The 17128-nt window shown below is 45.0% G+C and overlaps 5 protein-coding genes across 7 annotated transcripts; 3 read left to right on the top strand and 2 right to left on the bottom strand.

Annotated features, from left to right (window-relative positions):
• The first annotated feature begins 233 nt into the window (after positions 1-233).
• On the top strand, positions 234-2754 carry hyx (cell division cycle 73 hyrax). The gene is made up of 5 exons (XM_001359794.4): positions 234-575; positions 655-1804; positions 1870-2032; positions 2093-2234; positions 2299-2754. Exons 1-5 carry the CDS (start codon positions 445-447, stop codon positions 2333-2335), a joined length of 1623 nt encoding a protein of 540 aa, XP_001359831.1. The 5' UTR covers positions 234-444; the 3' UTR covers positions 2336-2754.
• A 77-nt stretch (positions 2755-2831) lies between these two features.
• On the bottom strand, positions 2832-9844 carry Nmdmc (NAD-dependent methylenetetrahydrofolate dehydrogenase). 3 transcript variants are annotated; one of them, XM_015182757.2, is made up of 3 exons: positions 9681-9844; positions 3230-4017; positions 2832-3161 (listed from the first exon to the last, which is right to left on the bottom strand). In XM_015182757.2, the coding sequence occupies exons 1-3, from the start codon at positions 9692-9694 to the stop codon at positions 3022-3024; spliced, it is 942 nt and encodes a 313-aa protein (XP_015038243.1). In that variant the 5' UTR covers positions 9695-9844; the 3' UTR covers positions 2832-3021. The 3 variants fall into 3 exon arrangements, with proteins under 3 accessions (XP_015038243.1, XP_001359830.2, XP_015038244.1); XM_001359793.4 differs by lacking the exon at positions 9681-9844 and adding an exon at positions 8933-9071; XM_015182758.2 differs by lacking the exon at positions 9681-9844 and adding an exon at positions 8388-8650.
• On the bottom strand, positions 4345-8064 carry Rel (nuclear factor NF-kappa-B family member relish). The gene is made up of 2 exons (XM_001359792.4): positions 6626-8064; positions 4345-6554 (listed from the first exon to the last, which is right to left on the bottom strand). Exons 1-2 carry the CDS (start codon positions 7487-7489, stop codon positions 4512-4514), a joined length of 2907 nt encoding a protein of 968 aa, XP_001359829.2. The 5' UTR covers positions 7490-8064; the 3' UTR covers positions 4345-4511.
• Positions 9845-11011: 1167 nt separating the features above from the next.
• Positions 11012-12287, top strand: Mst85C. Its single transcript, XM_001359791.4, has 2 exons — positions 11012-11331; positions 11394-12287. Exons 1-2 carry the CDS (start codon positions 11171-11173, stop codon positions 11950-11952), a joined length of 720 nt encoding a protein of 239 aa, XP_001359828.1. The 5' UTR covers positions 11012-11170; the 3' UTR covers positions 11953-12287.
• Positions 12288-13746: 1459 nt separating this feature from the next.
• aqz (aaquetzalli) lies at positions 13747-16773 on the top strand. The gene is made up of 2 exons (XM_001359790.4): positions 13747-14590; positions 15000-16773. Exon 2 carries the CDS (start codon positions 15700-15702, stop codon positions 16627-16629), a length of 930 nt encoding a protein of 309 aa, XP_001359827.2. The 5' UTR covers positions 13747-14590; positions 15000-15699; the 3' UTR covers positions 16630-16773.
• Positions 16774-17128: the final 355 nt, after the last annotated feature.

The following is a 17128-nucleotide window of genomic DNA, read 5'->3' as shown; positions in this document are numbered from 1 at the left end:
TCAAAATTGAACCGACCTATATTTAGTCAATTTCATTTTCAACGTTATATAGAAATCCAATAAAATCAAGGATTTAAATTAAACCAATCAAGTAGAAAATAGATTCATTAATCGTATAAAATGATGTGGACATGGCTAAATGTTCTATATAGCTAATAATATTCCACGGAATATCAAAATCGAGGAATATAGAACTTGAATTCGTCAGTATATTTACGGTATATTTTGCAAATGAGTTAGTATATTTTGGTATTTTTCTGCGGGTCGGTCGGTTCCGCATAATTCCATAAAAAAATAATTGAAAAATATGGCATAAAACGCAGTTTTTAATTGTAAATATTCTGTTGTTTTAAGTGGTTTGATTGCCGACAAGCCGCGGGCACAGCAAAGTGTTGGAATACAGATTTCGCCTGCAGCTGGAGATAAGAAAAAAGCTGGGGGAAAATGGCGGACCCTCTGAGCCTCTTGCGGCAGTACAACATAAACAAAAAGGAAATCATCGAACGGGAAAATCAAATCATATTCGGTGAATTCTCCTGGCCCAAGAGCGTGAAAACAAACTACCTCAAATATGGGTAAGTCACTGCGTTTATTTCCCTCCAAAAAGTGCAATATGCCAACGATGCAAATTTTTTGCGTTAACTTATTTTGCAGTTCGGGCAAGAAGGGCGCTCCACGTGAATACTACACGTTGGAGTGCCTACTGTATTTGCTGAAAAATGTTATGCTCCAGCACTCGGTGTATGTGCGTCAGTGTGCTGCCGAGGATATACCCGCTGTGAATCGGCCGGATCGAAAGGAACTCTTGGCCTACCTCAATGGCGAGACGCCCACATGTGCCAGCATCGACAAGAGTGCTCCGTTGGAGATACCCACGCAGGTGAAACGAACGGCGGATGGCGAGGCCACCAGCGGGGAGACGGCCGCCAAGAAAGCGCGCTTCGAGGAGACGCAAGTGCAGAAGGTGCGCGAGCAGCTGGCCGCCCGATGGGATGTGAATCAAAAGGAGACGGCCGTCAATATGGACAACATCAAGTCACTGTCGGAGACCATGTCCGTGGAGAAGATTGCCGCCATTAAGGCCAAGCGTTTGGCCAACAAAAGGACGACCATTAAGCGGACGGACAACGATGAGGCGATGGGAACAGATCTGCGTGCCATTCTGGACTACGATGTAGACTCCACCAAGGATATCATTAGCAGGGAAAGGCAATGGCGCACGCGCACCTCCATTCTGCAGAGCACGGGAAAAGTGTTTGCCAAAAACATATTCGCCATGCTGCAGGGCATCAAGGCTCGCGAGGAGGGACGCAATCGTCCGCAGGTGCCGAATCCAATCAAGATGCCCGAACCGGCAAGGATATCCAAGCCACAGCCGCAGCTCTCCCAATACAATCGTTACGATCAGGAGCGTTTCAACAGGCAAAAGGAGGAGACCGAGGGCTTCAAAATCGACACACTGGGTACCTATCATGGCATGTCGCTCAAGTCCGTGACGGAGGGCTCTCTGGCGCAGCGCAAGGCCCAGGGCGGACCGGGCTTGCCCGGCGCAGGACCGGCAGCACCGGCGGGGGCAACCGTCAATCGGCCAAAGGAACTGCTGCCCACAGCGCAGGCGAGGCAGCTGCCCGCCAATGGGCCACAGAAGCGACCATCGCGCACACCCATCATCATTATACCTGCGGCCAACACAAGCCTTGTTACCATGCTCAATGTGAAGGATATACTGCAGGAGTTGCGCTACATATCCAACGCGGAGAAGAAATTGAAGGGCTGCCCGCGTGATAGCGAGGTTTTGCTGCAGGTGCGACGATTTCGCTTGCTCTTACATGAATATTTTGTATTAATCTTTGTACTTTTGGGCCTTAGCGAAAACGAAACAATCAGACCGTGTCGTATCGCGTGATTGATAATCCCATCAAGCTATCGCAACAGGACTGGCAGCGTGTGGTGGCTGTTTTTGTGATGGGTCCGCAATGGCAGTTCAAAGGCTGGCCCTGGGATGGCAATCCCGTGGAGATATTCTCAAAGAGTGAGCCCATAATATTCATATTTATATTTGCGAGAACTAAACCTCCTTTTTCCACTGCAGTTTGCGCCTTTCACTTGTGCTTTAGCGAGCTGAAACTGGATGCCAATGTAGAGCGTTGGTCGGTAACGCTGCTGCGTCTCTCCCAAAACAAAAGGCATCTGGATCGTGCGGTTCTAAGCAAATTCTGGGAAACACTTGACAAGTAAGGGTCCCCTTCTCTCTTGATTTATACAAGTAAATGTATAATCATTGCATTTCTTTTGCAGATATATGGCCAAGTATAAGCCCGATCTGAGGTTCTAACCCCCAACCTAACTATTCTGTTTAGTAATCTTTACTGCAATGACACGAGTACGTAGATTTAGACCGTTGAGCCCCTGCCCCCGCCCCTGTACACTCTCGATATTCTTGAACATCGCCCTCAAATATTCTTCTGTCACTATTTTTGTAATAAAAAATTGCACATTTTACATACATACATACATATATCGCCAGAATCGCCAGAATATGGAATGCACTATAGCTCCCTTTTGTTCCGCTTCCTTTACAAATGAGGAGTGGAATTACTAAACGTTGATAGACCATACCCATACCCGCGCGGACCCTTAGCAGTTAAGTCACACGTTTTGTTGTTCGACTTGTAAGATGTAAGCAAAAAGCAGTAGAATTCAAGTAAATTGTATACATAAATTAGTTATAATAAAAAGTTATAAGAAAATTAACAATATTGCCAGTCAATGCCGATGGAAGTCTATTGAATCAAGGCTTAAAAGGATAAAGAGAAGTGATCATTTTCGAATGGTTGAAATATTTGTATAACCTCTGATTATATTTTGCATTATAGAAATAATTGTGGCACCATTGACAGAGAGAGCTGTTTCAGTTAGTATTATTATTACTATTAAATGTTAGCGGTTTAAATAAGAAAATACTATTTCAGAAACTAAATTCTATTGAAAGGATATTCCCGGTCCTTTTGGGAAAGAGCATCACACCAGGGCGCTCTTCCGGGATGCATTCTGGGCCGCCTTCTTGGCCGCCTTGAGGGTGTTGTACATCAGCATGGTGACGGTCATGGGTCCAACGCCACCAGGCACTGGGGAAATGTGTCCAGCCACTTGGCGAACCTCTGCGCAGGAAATGAAAGGGAAGACATTGGATAGATGGAAACATGGAGGATGGTCTGGCCGTACTCACCCTCAAAGTCCACATCGCCCACCAGCTTGTCGTTGCCGGTCTTCTCGTCCTTGATGCGATTGATGCCCACATCGATGACACAGGCGCCCGGCTTCACCATGTCCTTGGTGATGAGGCCCGGCTTGCCAACAGCCACCACAATGATGTCCGCCTGGCGACAGTGAATGGCCAGCTCCTTGGGCGGCGTATACCTGTGACAGATGGTCACCGTGGCATCCAGCGCCTTGGTGGCATTCTTGCCATCCGAATGCATGAGAATGGCCAGAGGCAGGCTGACATTCTTGGAGCGCCCCACCACAACGGCGTTACGGCCGAACGTCTCGATGTTGCAGTGCTCGAGGAGCGTCTTTACGGCCAGCGGTGTGGCCGGCACAAAGCCCTCCATGTCCAGGGCCAGGCGGCCCATATTGATCTCATTGAAGCCATCCACATCCTTCTCGGGCGCCACAGCATTGCAGATGGTGCGCTCGTTAATTTGCTCGGGCACCGGCAGCTGGACAAGCACTCCCGACACACTATCATCCCTGTTCAGTTCTCCGATCAACTGCAGCAGTTCTTCCTCCGTGGTAGTAGCGGGCAACCGCTTCGTTTCGCTGGATATGCCCACTTCCTTGCAGGCCGTCATCTTATTCCTAACATAGATCTCGCTAGCTGGGTCCTCGCCCACTATCACAGCCGTCAAATGGGGCTGGGGGTTTCCAGCGTTCACAAATTGTGCCACTTCCTCGTTCAGCTTCAGGCGAATTTCTTGGGAGATCACCTTGCCGTCAATGATTTGAGCCATGTTGCTGCAAGAAGCGGAAAGAACAGCGAGACGGTTAGGGGGTTCATGCCGTAGGAATGTCGCTAGAGATAAGGTGCTGCTGGCTCTCTGCTGCAGAAGGGGAATACCCAGAGCATTGCATTACTGTAGGTAATTCCCCCCACCGGTGATTCACCCTTGTTTATTAGGCTGGAACAAACTTATTGGATGCAACTTATTTCAAGGGAACTCCCCTTTCTCGGGCTATGATAATCTTATATTTATAATTAAACTATGTGAAAATGATATCATCATCAATCTACAATCGGAGTTAAGCCTCTCAAAAAATACGTGACATCCACGGTATGCATTGTTTGTGTTTTCCTCGTATTTTCGAATTTTTATTTTCTGATACAAATATAGTGTATTTATTTTTCTTATAGTCACGGGCGTATATGTATCATTACGATTAGGCATAAAAACTTAACTAGTAATATATTGATGTCTCTGATTGATTCTTTCTCTGTAGCGCAGTAAATTCTAATCGGAAGTAAGCAGGGCCGATGCCTCCGAATCGACCATCTCCAGGGCCAAGACAAAGGTGCTATACTCCACACACTTGGCATTATTGAGAATATAGTCGAGCATTGCCGCTGCGTCCTGCCAAAAGAAACTGAATCGCTCCATATGCGAAATACGTGCCAAATGCTTCCACTTGGGTTGATGGCCGTCGGGTCCGCTGCCCATCGGGTTGTTTAACAGTGTCTTCAGCTTATCGAATCGCTTCTTGTTGCTCAACAGCAGCTGAAGATTGTATCTGGGATCGATGCTTGTTTCCACCTCCGTCTCGATGACAATTTCATTGCCCCCCCATTCCATTTCGCGGCTGTGCTCTTCCAATTCCGTTTTGGGGTCCAGCATCTCGCTTTTGATCTCTAGGGCTGCCTCGCTGCTCTCATCGGAGGAGGTGTCTTGCTCCTCTTTGATATTGTTGGGTACCCAGGTCATGGCCGAATCATTCTTCTCCGAATACACCTTGTCCAGCAGCTGAAGCACCTTTCCGTCGCCCTTGGAACGCGCCAGATCCATCGGCGTAAAACCGGCCGCATTGCGCGACATTAGTATGTCCGAAAGGGTCGTGTCCTGCGAATCCACAATGAGCACAATCAGTGCATGGCTCTGCTCAAGCACCGCCATGTGGAGGGCATTGTTGCCGTCTTTTGTGTTCGACACACTAATGGAGGTGCGATCGTGATTGATCAGCTTCTTGGCCACATCGTAATTATTCTGCCGGATGGCCATATGCAGCGGCGTCAATCCATCGTCATTTTTGAGCGTCAGGTCGAGCCTTACGCTGGGCTTGCCACCCTTCAGGAAGCTTTCAATGCAGGACTTACGCTCCTCCTTGACGGCCAAATGTAGGGGCGTATTCCCTGCATGATTCTGCTGATTGGGACTACATCCAAGGCTCAGCAGTGGCCGTATATAGTATTCGCGATCCTGCTGGCAGGCCACATGCAGAGCACTATCCCCATCCGCATTGAGGGCATTGTTCGCCAGATCATGCAGCTTGAAGTACTTCATCACCTCAATGGTTCGGATGGCCTGCTTTAGCTGTCCGTCTGTCCGCTGGCTGATGATCACCTCGTGCAGCAGCGTGTCGTTGTTGTCGTTCCGCAGGGCGTGTTCGGTGAACATTTCCTCCACCTGCTTCCGCGAGCTGTCATTTGGTGACCGCAGATGCTCCTCGTAGATCTTGAAGATTGCACTCAAAAAGTGTGGCGTCCAATTCCGGTTGGGTGCTGCCGTTGGGACAGCCGGTCGCTCCGCTGCCCGGCCATGGCCATCTGACTCGAGGGCGCCCATGCAAATCGGCATGAGTTCTACGGACTGCGTTTCGATCAGCTGGCGGAAGTCTTCCGAGGTGATCAATTCATTCAGGACCGATTCCCGTCCAAACTCTTGGCTGATGGTCTGATCTTGGTACGTGAAGTGCGTTCCCCCCATGGGCACTTCGTGTCCCTGAGGCACTCCCAGGGGCTGGTCCAGAGCCAGTGTCCTGGGCAGGTCCCCAGAGTTCTGTGCACTGCCGCCGGAGTTGCTGTTGGTCGCAATCGAACAGGTGCGCCGGCGTTTTCGCGAGACGATAGCATCACGTGGCTTGTAGCGGAACGGCAGTGATGGGTAGGAGCGCTCATCGTCCGAGGGTCGTATCAGCTCAATGGAGACATTCACTTCCCTGTCGACGTCCTTGTCCTTGTAGGCGGGCGTCTGGCAAACGATGGCATACTGATGATGAACATCCGATTCACGGAACTTGGCATACGCCTCCCACACAGGCTCCCCGTCTTCGTCCTCCTCGAAGAAGCGCACCTTGATGTTCTTCTTGCTGACCTTCTCCACGAGGAGGATGAGCTCATCGTTGCCCATCACAGAGCCGGTCGGCTTGCTCAACCGCACGATGCGCAGCTCTCCCGTTTGGGCAGATTTGCGGTTGTTGATCGCATTACTGAAAACGGGGTGGGCAATAGGCACCCAACTGCCATTGTCCTCGATTTTGTAGGCCTCAAAGCAGAGGCGCACCTGGAAACGCACCAAAGTACCACAAAGTGAGTATCGAACGAAAGCGAGTTCCTTTTGGGGCTGTACCATACCTGATTCAGATTCATAACCTTGGCCTCGTCTTCTGTCTCCTTTTCCAGCTTCTGTACCTCCTTGGTGGACAGCTCGCGACGCTTCATTTCGAACACCAGGCGATCCCGCTTCTTTTTGAAGAGCTCTTCGAAAATATACTTCTTGGCCGTGTGTATGATGCCCATGTTGATGAACTGAGCCACATAGCCGCGGTCCTTGGACACGTGCAGGTCGTGCGGATCGCACACATCCCGGTCCTCCTTACGCACCACCAACTGGTGTGAGTGCGGACTTTCGAGGTTCGTCTGGAAGAGACTGCACCGTATCACCGCCGGCCCGTCGTAGTTGCAGAGCGTCACCTCTGGAAACGTTTTCGGTGTGCGCTTCGAGTTGGCCCCGTTGAGCGAGCCATGTGTTCCGTGCATTTCGCTCTTGTATCGAAAGCGAAACTTTTCCACCGGTTGCTCCACGATGCGCAGGGCAGCGGGCATGTGCCCGAACTCCGTTTTGGCCACCAGGCCGCCGACGCCGCCATTGGTTCGATTATAGCCAAAGTTTTGTGTTGTGTCGGGGGGGGCCTGGGCGTAGTATGGATGGTCCACATACATGTTTCCAAAACTCGTGGCAGTCGTCAAATTGCGGGCGTCAACAACAAGGTTGCCATTCAACATCTGGTATGGTAAACTCTGCACTGGCGGTTGAGGTGAGTTCGCCTGTGGTAGATTTAGATTTGCGAAATCATTTTGCAGCGCCACCGTTTCGGGGGAATGTGATGGCGACATTACGGATGATGGCGAGTTTCCACTGCTATATCCACTCGTGCAGGAGGCTTCGTTCATGTACTGAACATTCTTTCCCTTGTCCAAATCGAAGATATTGCTCATTTTAGTTACACCTTAATCACATATACACTGGCTGTATGTATCTATTTGTTTTAGAAATTGCGTCTTGCGTAAAAAGATCGAGATCGACCGTAGCGCTCGAGTATCAAAACGAAAATGAATCCGTGACGGTTGGCTTTTCGAAGCGATGTCGAATGCTCCTCCTTTCGGTTTAGGTACTTCCCCGACGTTGATTGGGCGCTCGGACGGGGAAATTATCTTCCAAAGAGAGAGAGAGAGACAGAGAGATAGGGGGGCGCAACACCACAGTATAGGCCGCCACGTCAGGTGACTCATGGGTTTTTCAGCAGCACATCCAGCACCGTGTGGTTTTGTTTTTGTCAGTTGAGGTTTTAATGCGAATAAATTGTTTACATAAAGAAATCACACTATCAACGTATTGAAATTCGCTCGCAAGCGCGCAGACTCGCACATACTATGCATATATCTATATATATATATATGTATGTATATTCTAGGTAAATATATACGGGATTTGAAACGCGAACGTGCGGAGATCGGGGAAGTACGAGTCGCAGCAACTGCACAACACAAAATGAGCGAGCTGAGCCGTAAAAACAAGTAATCTCGCTCTCCGCCCGACCCATTCGGCTGATAACAGGTTTCAGTTGCGGGCGCAGAGCTTTTTGGGGGCGTAGCGCAGCTTTGTACTTGTTAAAGGAAGAGGGCATAGGAATATCAGGGAGTATAATGTATTTACACAAAATACAAGCAGAGCTTAATTTGAATATCTTATTCAACACACTGCTCACTCACCAGAGTTGCACTCTAGTCTGGATACACACCCGGTGGCAACTCTGCACAAGCGCACAGCTGTTCGTCTAGATATGTAATTTTCTTTTTATATCACGTTTTCTGGAATTTACTAAATTGTACCCACCTGTTCACCAATACTTTTGTTACATATCTGCGCCCGGGCACAGCCCAAGAGCTGACAAAACATTTAAACATGCTTCACGTAGGATTTAACATCTAAATAAGATAAGTAGAACGGTATCGAACTTGACCCACAGGTGATAAACTTATAAATGATTTTCACACGCGACGGAAAAAAGCGAAATGGTTGCCGGGACTTATATGTACATATGTATATATAATATGGTTTTTACTATAGCTCCTTTATTTAGAGGAAAATTTGTATGACTAAGGTAACGGCACGGCACCCTTGATCCTGAACAAGAATTATACGACATATGGTGTGCGTGGGTGTGTGTGTGTGTGTGTGTCGTGTCTGTTTCCATGTGTGAATCACGTTATCAGTGATTGTTTATTTGTATACAAAATTAGCTAATTTCAGGTCCAGCTGCATGTCTGGGAGGGTATCAGCATGCCAGGTTTAAAAGTACCCATTCCCAGACGTACAAAAATATATTTTTTGCAGCAAGTTGTTAATTAATTTTGATTTGTTTTTCACTTGCACTGTACCTTTTGAGATTCTGGAAAATTTCCCTGGGGAAAAGAGTAAGACTGAACTATTGGATTGCACCAGACGGAATGATTTGTTTCACCGAATATTCTTCGATATGCCCCCACACGTGTTGCTAGGCATGCACAATACATTTTGGATACAAGCTTTCGCTCAAGCGCTCCAGAAAGAGACGGAGACGGCGCGACTTGAAGTTTGGCACGATCAGCTATTTCACTCAACCCGAAACACTCAAACACGTTCTGTGAAAAGTTAATGCACCCGTAAAGGGAACGTTGGAAAATTTCGTTCTATCACTTTAAACACGAGCTATTTTCCGGCCAGTTGTTTTTCTCCGGCGGATGACGAAATTCGGAAGCACGATTACCGCGCAACAGTGCAGTCGGCTGCCTCTTTGTGACGTCTATTCGATCCCTAGGGGGTCGGGCTCGGCTGTCTTGGACTGATAAGCCTTTGATGCCAATCCCTCAGAGTCACGCTATACCTATTGGGGGAGCGAGGGGCGCCTGGTAACTGATGATCTTTGTTTAGCTAAAGGCAAACAGCAGCCATGCTCTCCGGCAGGCGTCATTAATAATGTTGTTCCCATGTAAAGATTGCATTCGATTTTGGGTTGAAAAACATGTTATTTTCGAACAGAAAACCCAGATAAGCAAAGGAAAGTGCAAGTGAATGGAATGCACGTAAATTAATGTCATGTGCAGAGCTAAATGTGTAAATTTACGCAAAAAACCATTTTAAACTTACCTTGTGAAGCGCATTTTGAAGAAATTTTAGTATGTATTTTTTGGATTTGATTTACAAAAGGGAAAATTGACTTATTGGTTTATGTTGTTCGGTTTAAACTTGTTAATTAACTTTGAGCTGCTACAGAAATTCCCTTGTTTCACTTGCACTTGGAGCTTTTGAGTTGAAGTATTTGAAAACTGCGGGCTGCAGCGGTTTTTATATGCTTTTTTAGTACGTTTTTTGCGATACCGAGGTATCGAAAAGAATCGTGGGCAAAAAGGTGTGAAAGTGAACTAAGTAGAAAAATACCAAAATAGTATTATTTTTAGTACAGTTTCATCGGTATATTTAGAACATTAGACGGTATATTTCAGTAGGGTCAGGCGGTGTGTTTTATCAATTTTATCAATCTATTAAACTTCATTTTCAAAGATATATTAGAGAACAAATGGTAGAAACTTCTATACGCAGGTTATTTGGATTTTCGCCGTCAAATCGTACATTCCAACAAATTGGATTTTAATCCTTTACCTCATTCACTTTCAAAAAATTTCTATTTGGCGCGCACAACTCGTATCCAGTCGATAGTGTTGATAACCGAACTTATATCGGGTAAGGAAATCCTTTAACCGGTATATTCCAAACTCACTTACGTTGGAACTGTTTTTTGTAGACCTTTTTTGATTACACCTTGTTTTAGACACAATAAAATTCGAAATAGTTTTTAAAAGTAGCTAATATTGTGAAACATTCTTTCATAAATGGCCTAAAATTATGTGGGCAAAGCTAAACGTTTTTTTAAATCAGTTTTAGTTCAATCTAGCTACTAATGTTTGACGAAATATCAAAATTGAGCAATTCGGTTTTCAATCCTTAACGGAGAACGATTAACCTATTATGAGCCAACTATTATGAAATAATGAAAATTTAATAATGTTAGCGCAGTTCAGGTGAAAGAAATCGTAGTTTTCTTTTAAGTTCAGAGGAAATATGGCATTGATCTACAAGAAGAATTTACAATCATTAATATTTTTCGCCATTTACCTCAAGTAGCTGAACTTTTTAGATAGAGGGGGCATAAGTGGACTAAGTTCGATTTTTCATCATACGAGACGCTATATTGTTTTTGAGGAACCAAAATTGAGGCAAAAACAATCAAAGTCAAGTATTTAAAATAAGCCAGTCAAGTAGAAAATAGATTCATTAATTGGATAAAATTAAGTGGGATTAATTAATAATTGGAAATTAAGTTCCCCGGAATATCAAAAACGAGAAATATGTATTATACGACTTAAATCCGTATATTTACGGTATATTTTTTGAATGAGACGGTATATTTTGATATATATTTCTGCGGGTCGGACGGTATGATTAAACGATAAATCCACGGTCCCACTGACACCAAGTCGCAAAATAAATAAAATTAACTAAAAGTTTCAAATTGTGTATGATTAGCAAGAACCACCGAGGACTTGTCCTGCCATGCAGTGAGACGTTCTGCGAGAAAAATGAACTCACAGTCAAAGAGGAAATCTTTTCCCTTCAATCCCCCGCAGCCGGGAGTCGCCATGCAGTTTGGCTTCAATGCGAATACAAATTTCAACATTGAGACTGAGTGCAGCAAGTGGCCACAGCACAAACGAAAGTCCGAGCAACAGGAGACCGTGCTGTGAGTATCCGTATCAACAACTTCAATCCCCGCCAGACACTAACGACAATCCGGTTTTTTAGCCCACCGAAAATGCTGATTACAGAGGAGCGGATCACACAGCACTTCAGTGGATTGCAGATTTCGGGCGACTCGAAGGGCGTCGTCGGCAATTGTGCGGGCAACAACAACAGCGCCTCGATCGTCACCGGCGGCCTGGCCACCGACGATATACCCTCCACCAGCACTGGCAAAACGCACCATCACCCGAATCCAGCCTATCAGATGGCGGCCATGGAACTGGAGCAGAAACTGCGAAATGCCAACCGAATTGTGATCTGTGATGAACTGAAGCCGGGCTCTGTACCGGGCCCTCTGGCGCCTGGTGTCATACCCCGTGAATGGCTCATCAAATCGGTTCCCCGTCCCTGCACAGCCCTCGTGCCATGGCAGCCATCTCCCCTCCAAATCCCGATGCCTGTGCCCAAATTGCCGTCACCGATGCATCTGCTGGCCCCGACACCGCCTCTCCCTGGAGAGGAACTCGACGACTATGACGATGATTTGGAGTTCTTTGAGAACAACAATACTTGCAATGTGAATTTAAACAAGTCTGACGAGCATATGGACGAGGATCTGTAGCCATAGCTGGAAGCCTAAATATAAACGAGTAGATCTGTATGTTTGCAAGTGCAGCAGGAGGGTTTAATCGCATGTAAAGAATTCTCATTGCTCCTCAACTCTTTGTTTGTTTACACCCTTGCAGAGGGTACCGTACCACTATTTAAGGAACTACCGTTCTGCAAGGGTATCATGCGCCTCGGATACCGATGATAATGATAGCCCTTTTTCATGTCACTCTTCAACTATTTTGTATTACTATTTAAAATAGATGTATGTGATTTTATCTAGCTGGAGATATCTGTGGCAGTGGATTTGTTTGTGCTTCTGTTCGAATAAAGTAAAGCCAAAATAAATTTTAGTACAGGGTCTTTTATTATCTGCGATAGATCTTCTGACAAAGAGCAGCATGAGCGTGTTCGCTCATTACTAATCCTTGTGGCGTCTGCTAGCTAGCGCACCTAAGCAGTGGAGGAAATGCGAAACAAATAGTTCATGGTGTAATCTGGAGGAGCACTAGGCCCATAATATTTATCTAACTTTCCAACTCTCAAAAAATAATGTTTTATGAGAGAACGAAAATAGTTTTTATCACCTCAACCTGATGGTACAAGTAATACGTTTATTGCCCTCGAATATAATTTCCATAGTTCGAAGACAAACAAAACGATTAACTTTTATAAACTGCATATGTTGTTTTATGGCCGTATTGTTTTCAAATTAGGCGGTCTGGGGTTTCCAGACCATTCCAGGTATTTCTACCAAATTCAGGTACCCGCGCGATTCAAATCGGTTATTGGCTCTCTTCGAATCGGTTATGACCCTCTTTTCGTTCTCTTTGAATCGGGTAGCAACAATGAGACTCATTCCACTTTTACCGTTCTCAGCATCAAATTTGTATGAGCGTTTGTTGCGAGCAACATGGGCACGGATACCCTACGGAAAAGGATATTATAGAATTGAGGAAATGTTTGTCATCCAGGCTCCAATATATGCAAAAACTAGTCAGTCAATATAACAATTTACCAAGAATGGTCTCAGGATCAGGATATACATATATCTAGGAAACTAATCAAATGCATAAATAGGTCTAAAGCATATCAATCTGAGAAACGGTCTTTATTAGGGTATACAAAAGAGCATATTTGGTTGACAAGCAACAAGTCAGCATGTACGAAATGTCGTGACATTCCATACTCACCTACGTTGCCACTGTTTTTCGTTTTATACTCAATACAATAAAAAGCAGTACTTAAAGGCAGTTAATCTTGCAGAAAATTTATTCACTAATGACATAAAATTATATGGGCAGAGCTAATGGTTTTAGTTAATCAGCATTATTCAACGGAATATCAAAATCGAGCAATGAGAACGTTAACTCACCTACGTTTTAATTGCTTGACCTTCTTCGCTAAAACTCTTTTTAGACAAAATTCAATAAAAGGAATTAGTTAAAAACTAGTTTATCTTGTAGAAAATTGATCTATCAATTGGATAAAATTATGTTTTCAGGTATGGAAGTCCTGGCTAGCTAGTAATATCAAATCGAATATCAAAATCGAGGAATATGGTTACCTGCCAGGGACCGCGAATGATTAACCCGTTGTCGACCAGAGGGTATAAAAAAACTCCAGGAAAATGTTTAAATTTTAAGAATTTAAGTGTAGAAAGATATCCTGATAATTATTTTTTTTACGTAAATAGAAACTATGTGCGTACGAGAAGATCTCGCAAAAAGTATGTTTTCCGCGGTTTACCTCAAGTCGTTCAACTGTTAAAATATAGGGGGCTGGGTGGGTTAAGCCGCTCGCTATAAATACGAAGCACCCCTGAAAGAACCGCAATAGTCATGGTGGAAAATTTGAAGAGAGCGTACCGATGCGCCAAGAATCGAAGAAGATAAAGTTAAATATTGATTAAAATTTCTGCTACAAAAATATATATATGTAATTATATATTGTAAATGTCTTTAATTTAAGTGATATAAATCAAATATATATGTGTAACGTTTAATATTTTAATACGCGTCAAAGTACAACGAGTGAAGCTAACCGCACACACACAAAGAAAAACGGGGTACTTTGCGAGCAAAAATAAAAAACAACCACACAAAAAAATTGGAAAACTAAAGAACGCTGCGTAATAGACGGTGGTGTACATAAAAGAGTTTAACAAAAATCCGAATCAGTTGAAAGTGTGATTTTTTTGAGCCTTTGTCTGTAAGTGAAGAGAAAGCTTTAAGCGGAATTACATATAAATAAATACGAAGCCAGCCCGTCGCCATTTTGAAAGTGATTTTACAATACATACACAAAAACACATACACACACACACATTCAGCGAAAAAGCCCCCTCATCAAAATCTGAGAAAATCAACAAAACCAAACCAACATTTCCGTAACATTTTAATGTGAACCAACAAACAAAATCAAGGCAACTTTTAATCCAAAAAAACGAAAATTCAAAACCGTTTTGTATAATTGAAATCTGTATAACAAAAGTGGCTAAGAAAATCCCCGCAGCCTGCAGAGCGAGAAAATCGATAGCTGCGACACACACGTATACATATACTATACAGTGGAAACCCGTAGTGGAGCAAGCGAGATAGCACTAGCAGCATCAGCACATTCGTGTGAAGAGGAGGTCTACAGCAGAAAAAGTAAGTCGCAATTGTATGGGTTATCGGTATGAGTGCGAGTGGGATTGAGAGTGTATGCATGAGCGCGCTCATGTGTGCACGTGTGTGTGTTGATTCATTAATTCAGGTATTTTTCGTATGGTTTTGAAGTCCTCAGACTTGTTTTGTGGGGCGGGGAAATATACAATAGCTAAGCAAATACGTACGTATGTAGCTTTTGTTGACGTAAATGGCACACACACACACATACTCACATATGTTTATACAGATTACGATGTTGACAGTCCCTCCTACAGGTTGCCGTCTATATTGGAAGTCTTTCCAATGGGGATCTTTACTCTCTCCCCGTTATTCCTTCTTTTCTATACATATATTTTTTTTCTTTTGCTCAAAGTCTCGTTCGCTTTTATTTCATTTTTCCCAAAAACAGGACCAGTCCCGAACCAGCAGCAGCAGCATCAGGAGAAAAAGCGGTGGAAATCAGTTTTTGGAAAAAGGAGTTTGCAAAATTATAGCTAAGGATTAGCTTAAACAGAATAACAGAGATAATTCAACAGACTGATAACAATACATAACGTTACAAAAGTTAAACTACATTAAAGTAAATAACAGAGAATTGTACATAAGAAAAACGAGACGCAAACCGGACGGAGAATAGCGCCTACGTGCCCAGCCGCCCGTTGCTCGCCCTAGATCTTGCAGATCGATTCGTCGATTTGGAGATCGAGAGAGAACAGTGGAGAGAGAGAGAGAGGGAGAAGCAGCAGTCAGAGAGTAATCAACAACAACCAAAGACCCAAAGAAGCAGCTGAAAATATCAACAATTACAACACGTGGCATTTGTTTAAGAGAGCAAGAGGCCCCCCTACTCCCCGAGTTTGGTTTCGATTTATAAAAAATATAAATTGATTTAAGTGCGTGTGATATTTAACGTTAAGCATTAATTTAGCGAAATAACCAAAAACAAAAAAGGCAAAACAGCAGAAATTTTAAAGAGGAAAGAGAAGAGAGAGAGAAATAAGTAGAAGAAAGAACGCGCTTGGTAGAGCTCTCAAGGAGAAAAGAGACGAAGAGAAGAGGAGAGAAGAAAGTTAAGATCAGATCAAGGAAGAGAAAACGACGGAATTACTATGACATACTCGCACAATAGCGTTAGGAACAACATCAGAATGACAACAGCATCGGCCACCAAGGCCATACGATTGAAAAAGGGCGCCGCAGGATCTGCTGCGTCCCCATCCGCATCCGCAACCCCATCACCGACATCCACCGCATCCGCACCCACAACACCCTTGGTAACTGCACATTCCAACAGTATTGCCAGCAGTACAAATATCAATAGCCACTTCCATCAGCAATCCCTGAGCGCTGCCGCATCCCCCACAACCTGTTCCGGCCTCGGCCTGTCCGCCCTGTCCACCAGCAGCAGCACCACCACAACGCCCAATAGCCGCCAGCAGCGGCAACAGCAGTCCCAGTCGGCGGGAGGCGCCCAGCGTAGCCGCCAGCAACAGCAGCCGCAGCAGCGACAGTCGCCACAGCAGACCGGCGGTGGAGGAGGCGGAGGAGCCTTCTTCTTTGCCAACAACAACGGTAGCGCCAGCAAGCGCAACGGCGGCAGGTCTCCACAGGGAATGGGAATGGTGGTGCGTCAGTCACCGGCGACAATTCTGGGCGGCGGATTCTCCCCCCCAATGGCCATCAACGGCGGATCGGCGCGCAAGCAGCGCAAGAGTCCACCCACCATTGGCGCCTTCGGTGCATCGCCCCAGCAGCAGCACCCCCTCATACCCACCGCATTGACGCATTTCGCTGGCAGCAAGTGCTTCGACGCACCAGCACCAACGGCGCTGCCAAAACCGCCGCAGCACTGGACGCTGTCCAAGTCCGAGGAGAAGCTGGCCAGCAGCGCTGGTCCGGCCCTGCAGAGCCTGATGCGAAGTGGCGGCGAGTATTTGTCGAGCCCCAGGTTCCATCTGGGAGGAAAGTCCTCGAAGCGCAATCTCCTCGACGACTTTGACACGCACAATCTGAAGCTGCTGCTCAATGTGCAGTCGTAACAGGTGGCAAAAGCAGGAGCAGGAGCAGGAGGAAGGATCAGGCGTTAAGGATCAACGAACGAACACATACGAGGCGATAAAACCGACGAAATGGATTGAAAATGGTGGACCCAGAACCCGTCAATGAGAAATAAAGAAAACATGTAAAACAAGAGAAAATACAAAAAAAAAAACAAAAACAAAATTATAAAAAATGCAAAAAGAAAAAACCTTAAAAAAAACCTAAAAAAAGCGAAAACATTTCAATCGAAACTTTGAACTTTTTTAAACCAAAAAAATGAAAAAAATTGCAAAACAAAAAAATGAGTAATGTTTGTGATCTCAAAAAGTGTGTATCATTAAACAAAAGCAGTAAAAATTGAGAGAAGCTATACGAAAAAAAAACCAACAACAAACAACCAGAGAATTTCAAGGGAAAACTGAAGATTAAAACCACACACAAAAATACTGTCCTCACACAACAAAAACAACTTCTACAACAACAACGACAAGAGAACAA

Source organism: Drosophila pseudoobscura, chromosome 2 (genome assembly GCF_009870125.1).
Source record: "Drosophila pseudoobscura strain MV-25-SWS-2005 chromosome 2, UCI_Dpse_MV25, whole genome shotgun sequence".
Classification (NCBI taxonomy): domain Eukaryota; kingdom Metazoa; phylum Arthropoda; class Insecta; order Diptera; family Drosophilidae; genus Drosophila; species Drosophila pseudoobscura.
The sequence above is the reverse complement of the archived record's forward strand: the minus strand, read 5'-3'. Positions and strand labels throughout refer to the sequence as shown.

Excerpts from the sequence above, each read along its gene's own strand:
- hyx (XM_001359794.4), top strand. The coding sequence starts at position 445 with ATGGCGGACCCTCTGAGCCTCTTGCGGCAGTACAACATAAACAAAAAG. Across the intron at positions 2,033-2,092 it reads CGTGGAGATATTCTCAAAGA|TTTGCGCCTTTCACTTGTGC; the intron begins GTGAGCCCATAA and ends TTTCCACTGCAG. Across the intron at positions 2,235-2,298 it reads TTCTGGGAAACACTTGACAA|ATATATGGCCAAGTATAAGC; the intron begins GTAAGGGTCCCC and ends TTTCTTTTGCAG.
- Rel (XM_001359792.4), bottom strand. The coding sequence starts at position 7,489 with ATGAGCAATATCTTCGATTTGGACAAGGGAAAGAATGTTCAGTACATG. Across the intron at positions 6,555-6,625 it reads AGGTTATGAATCTGAATCAG|GTGCGCCTCTGCTTTGAGGC; the intron begins GTATGGTACAGC and ends GTGCGTTTCCAG.
- aqz (XM_001359790.4), top strand. The coding sequence starts at position 15,700 with ATGACATACTCGCACAATAGCGTTAGGAACAACATCAGAATGACAACA.
- Mst85C (XM_001359791.4), top strand. The coding sequence starts at position 11,171 with ATGAACTCACAGTCAAAGAGGAAATCTTTTCCCTTCAATCCCCCGCAG. Across the intron at positions 11,332-11,393 it reads GAGCAACAGGAGACCGTGCT|CCCACCGAAAATGCTGATTA; the intron begins GTGAGTATCCGT and ends CCGGTTTTTTAG.
- Nmdmc (XM_015182758.2), bottom strand. The coding sequence starts at position 8,458 with ATGTTTAAATGTTTTGTCAGCTCTTGGGCTGTGCCCGGGCGCAGATAT. Across the intron at positions 4,018-8,387 it reads ACAAAAGTATTGGTGAACAG|CAACATGGCTCAAATCATTG; the intron begins GTGGGTACAATT and ends CGCTTCTTGCAG. Across the intron at positions 3,162-3,229 it reads GGGCGATGTGGACTTTGAGG|AGGTTCGCCAAGTGGCTGGA; the intron begins GTGAGTACGGCC and ends TTTCCTGCGCAG.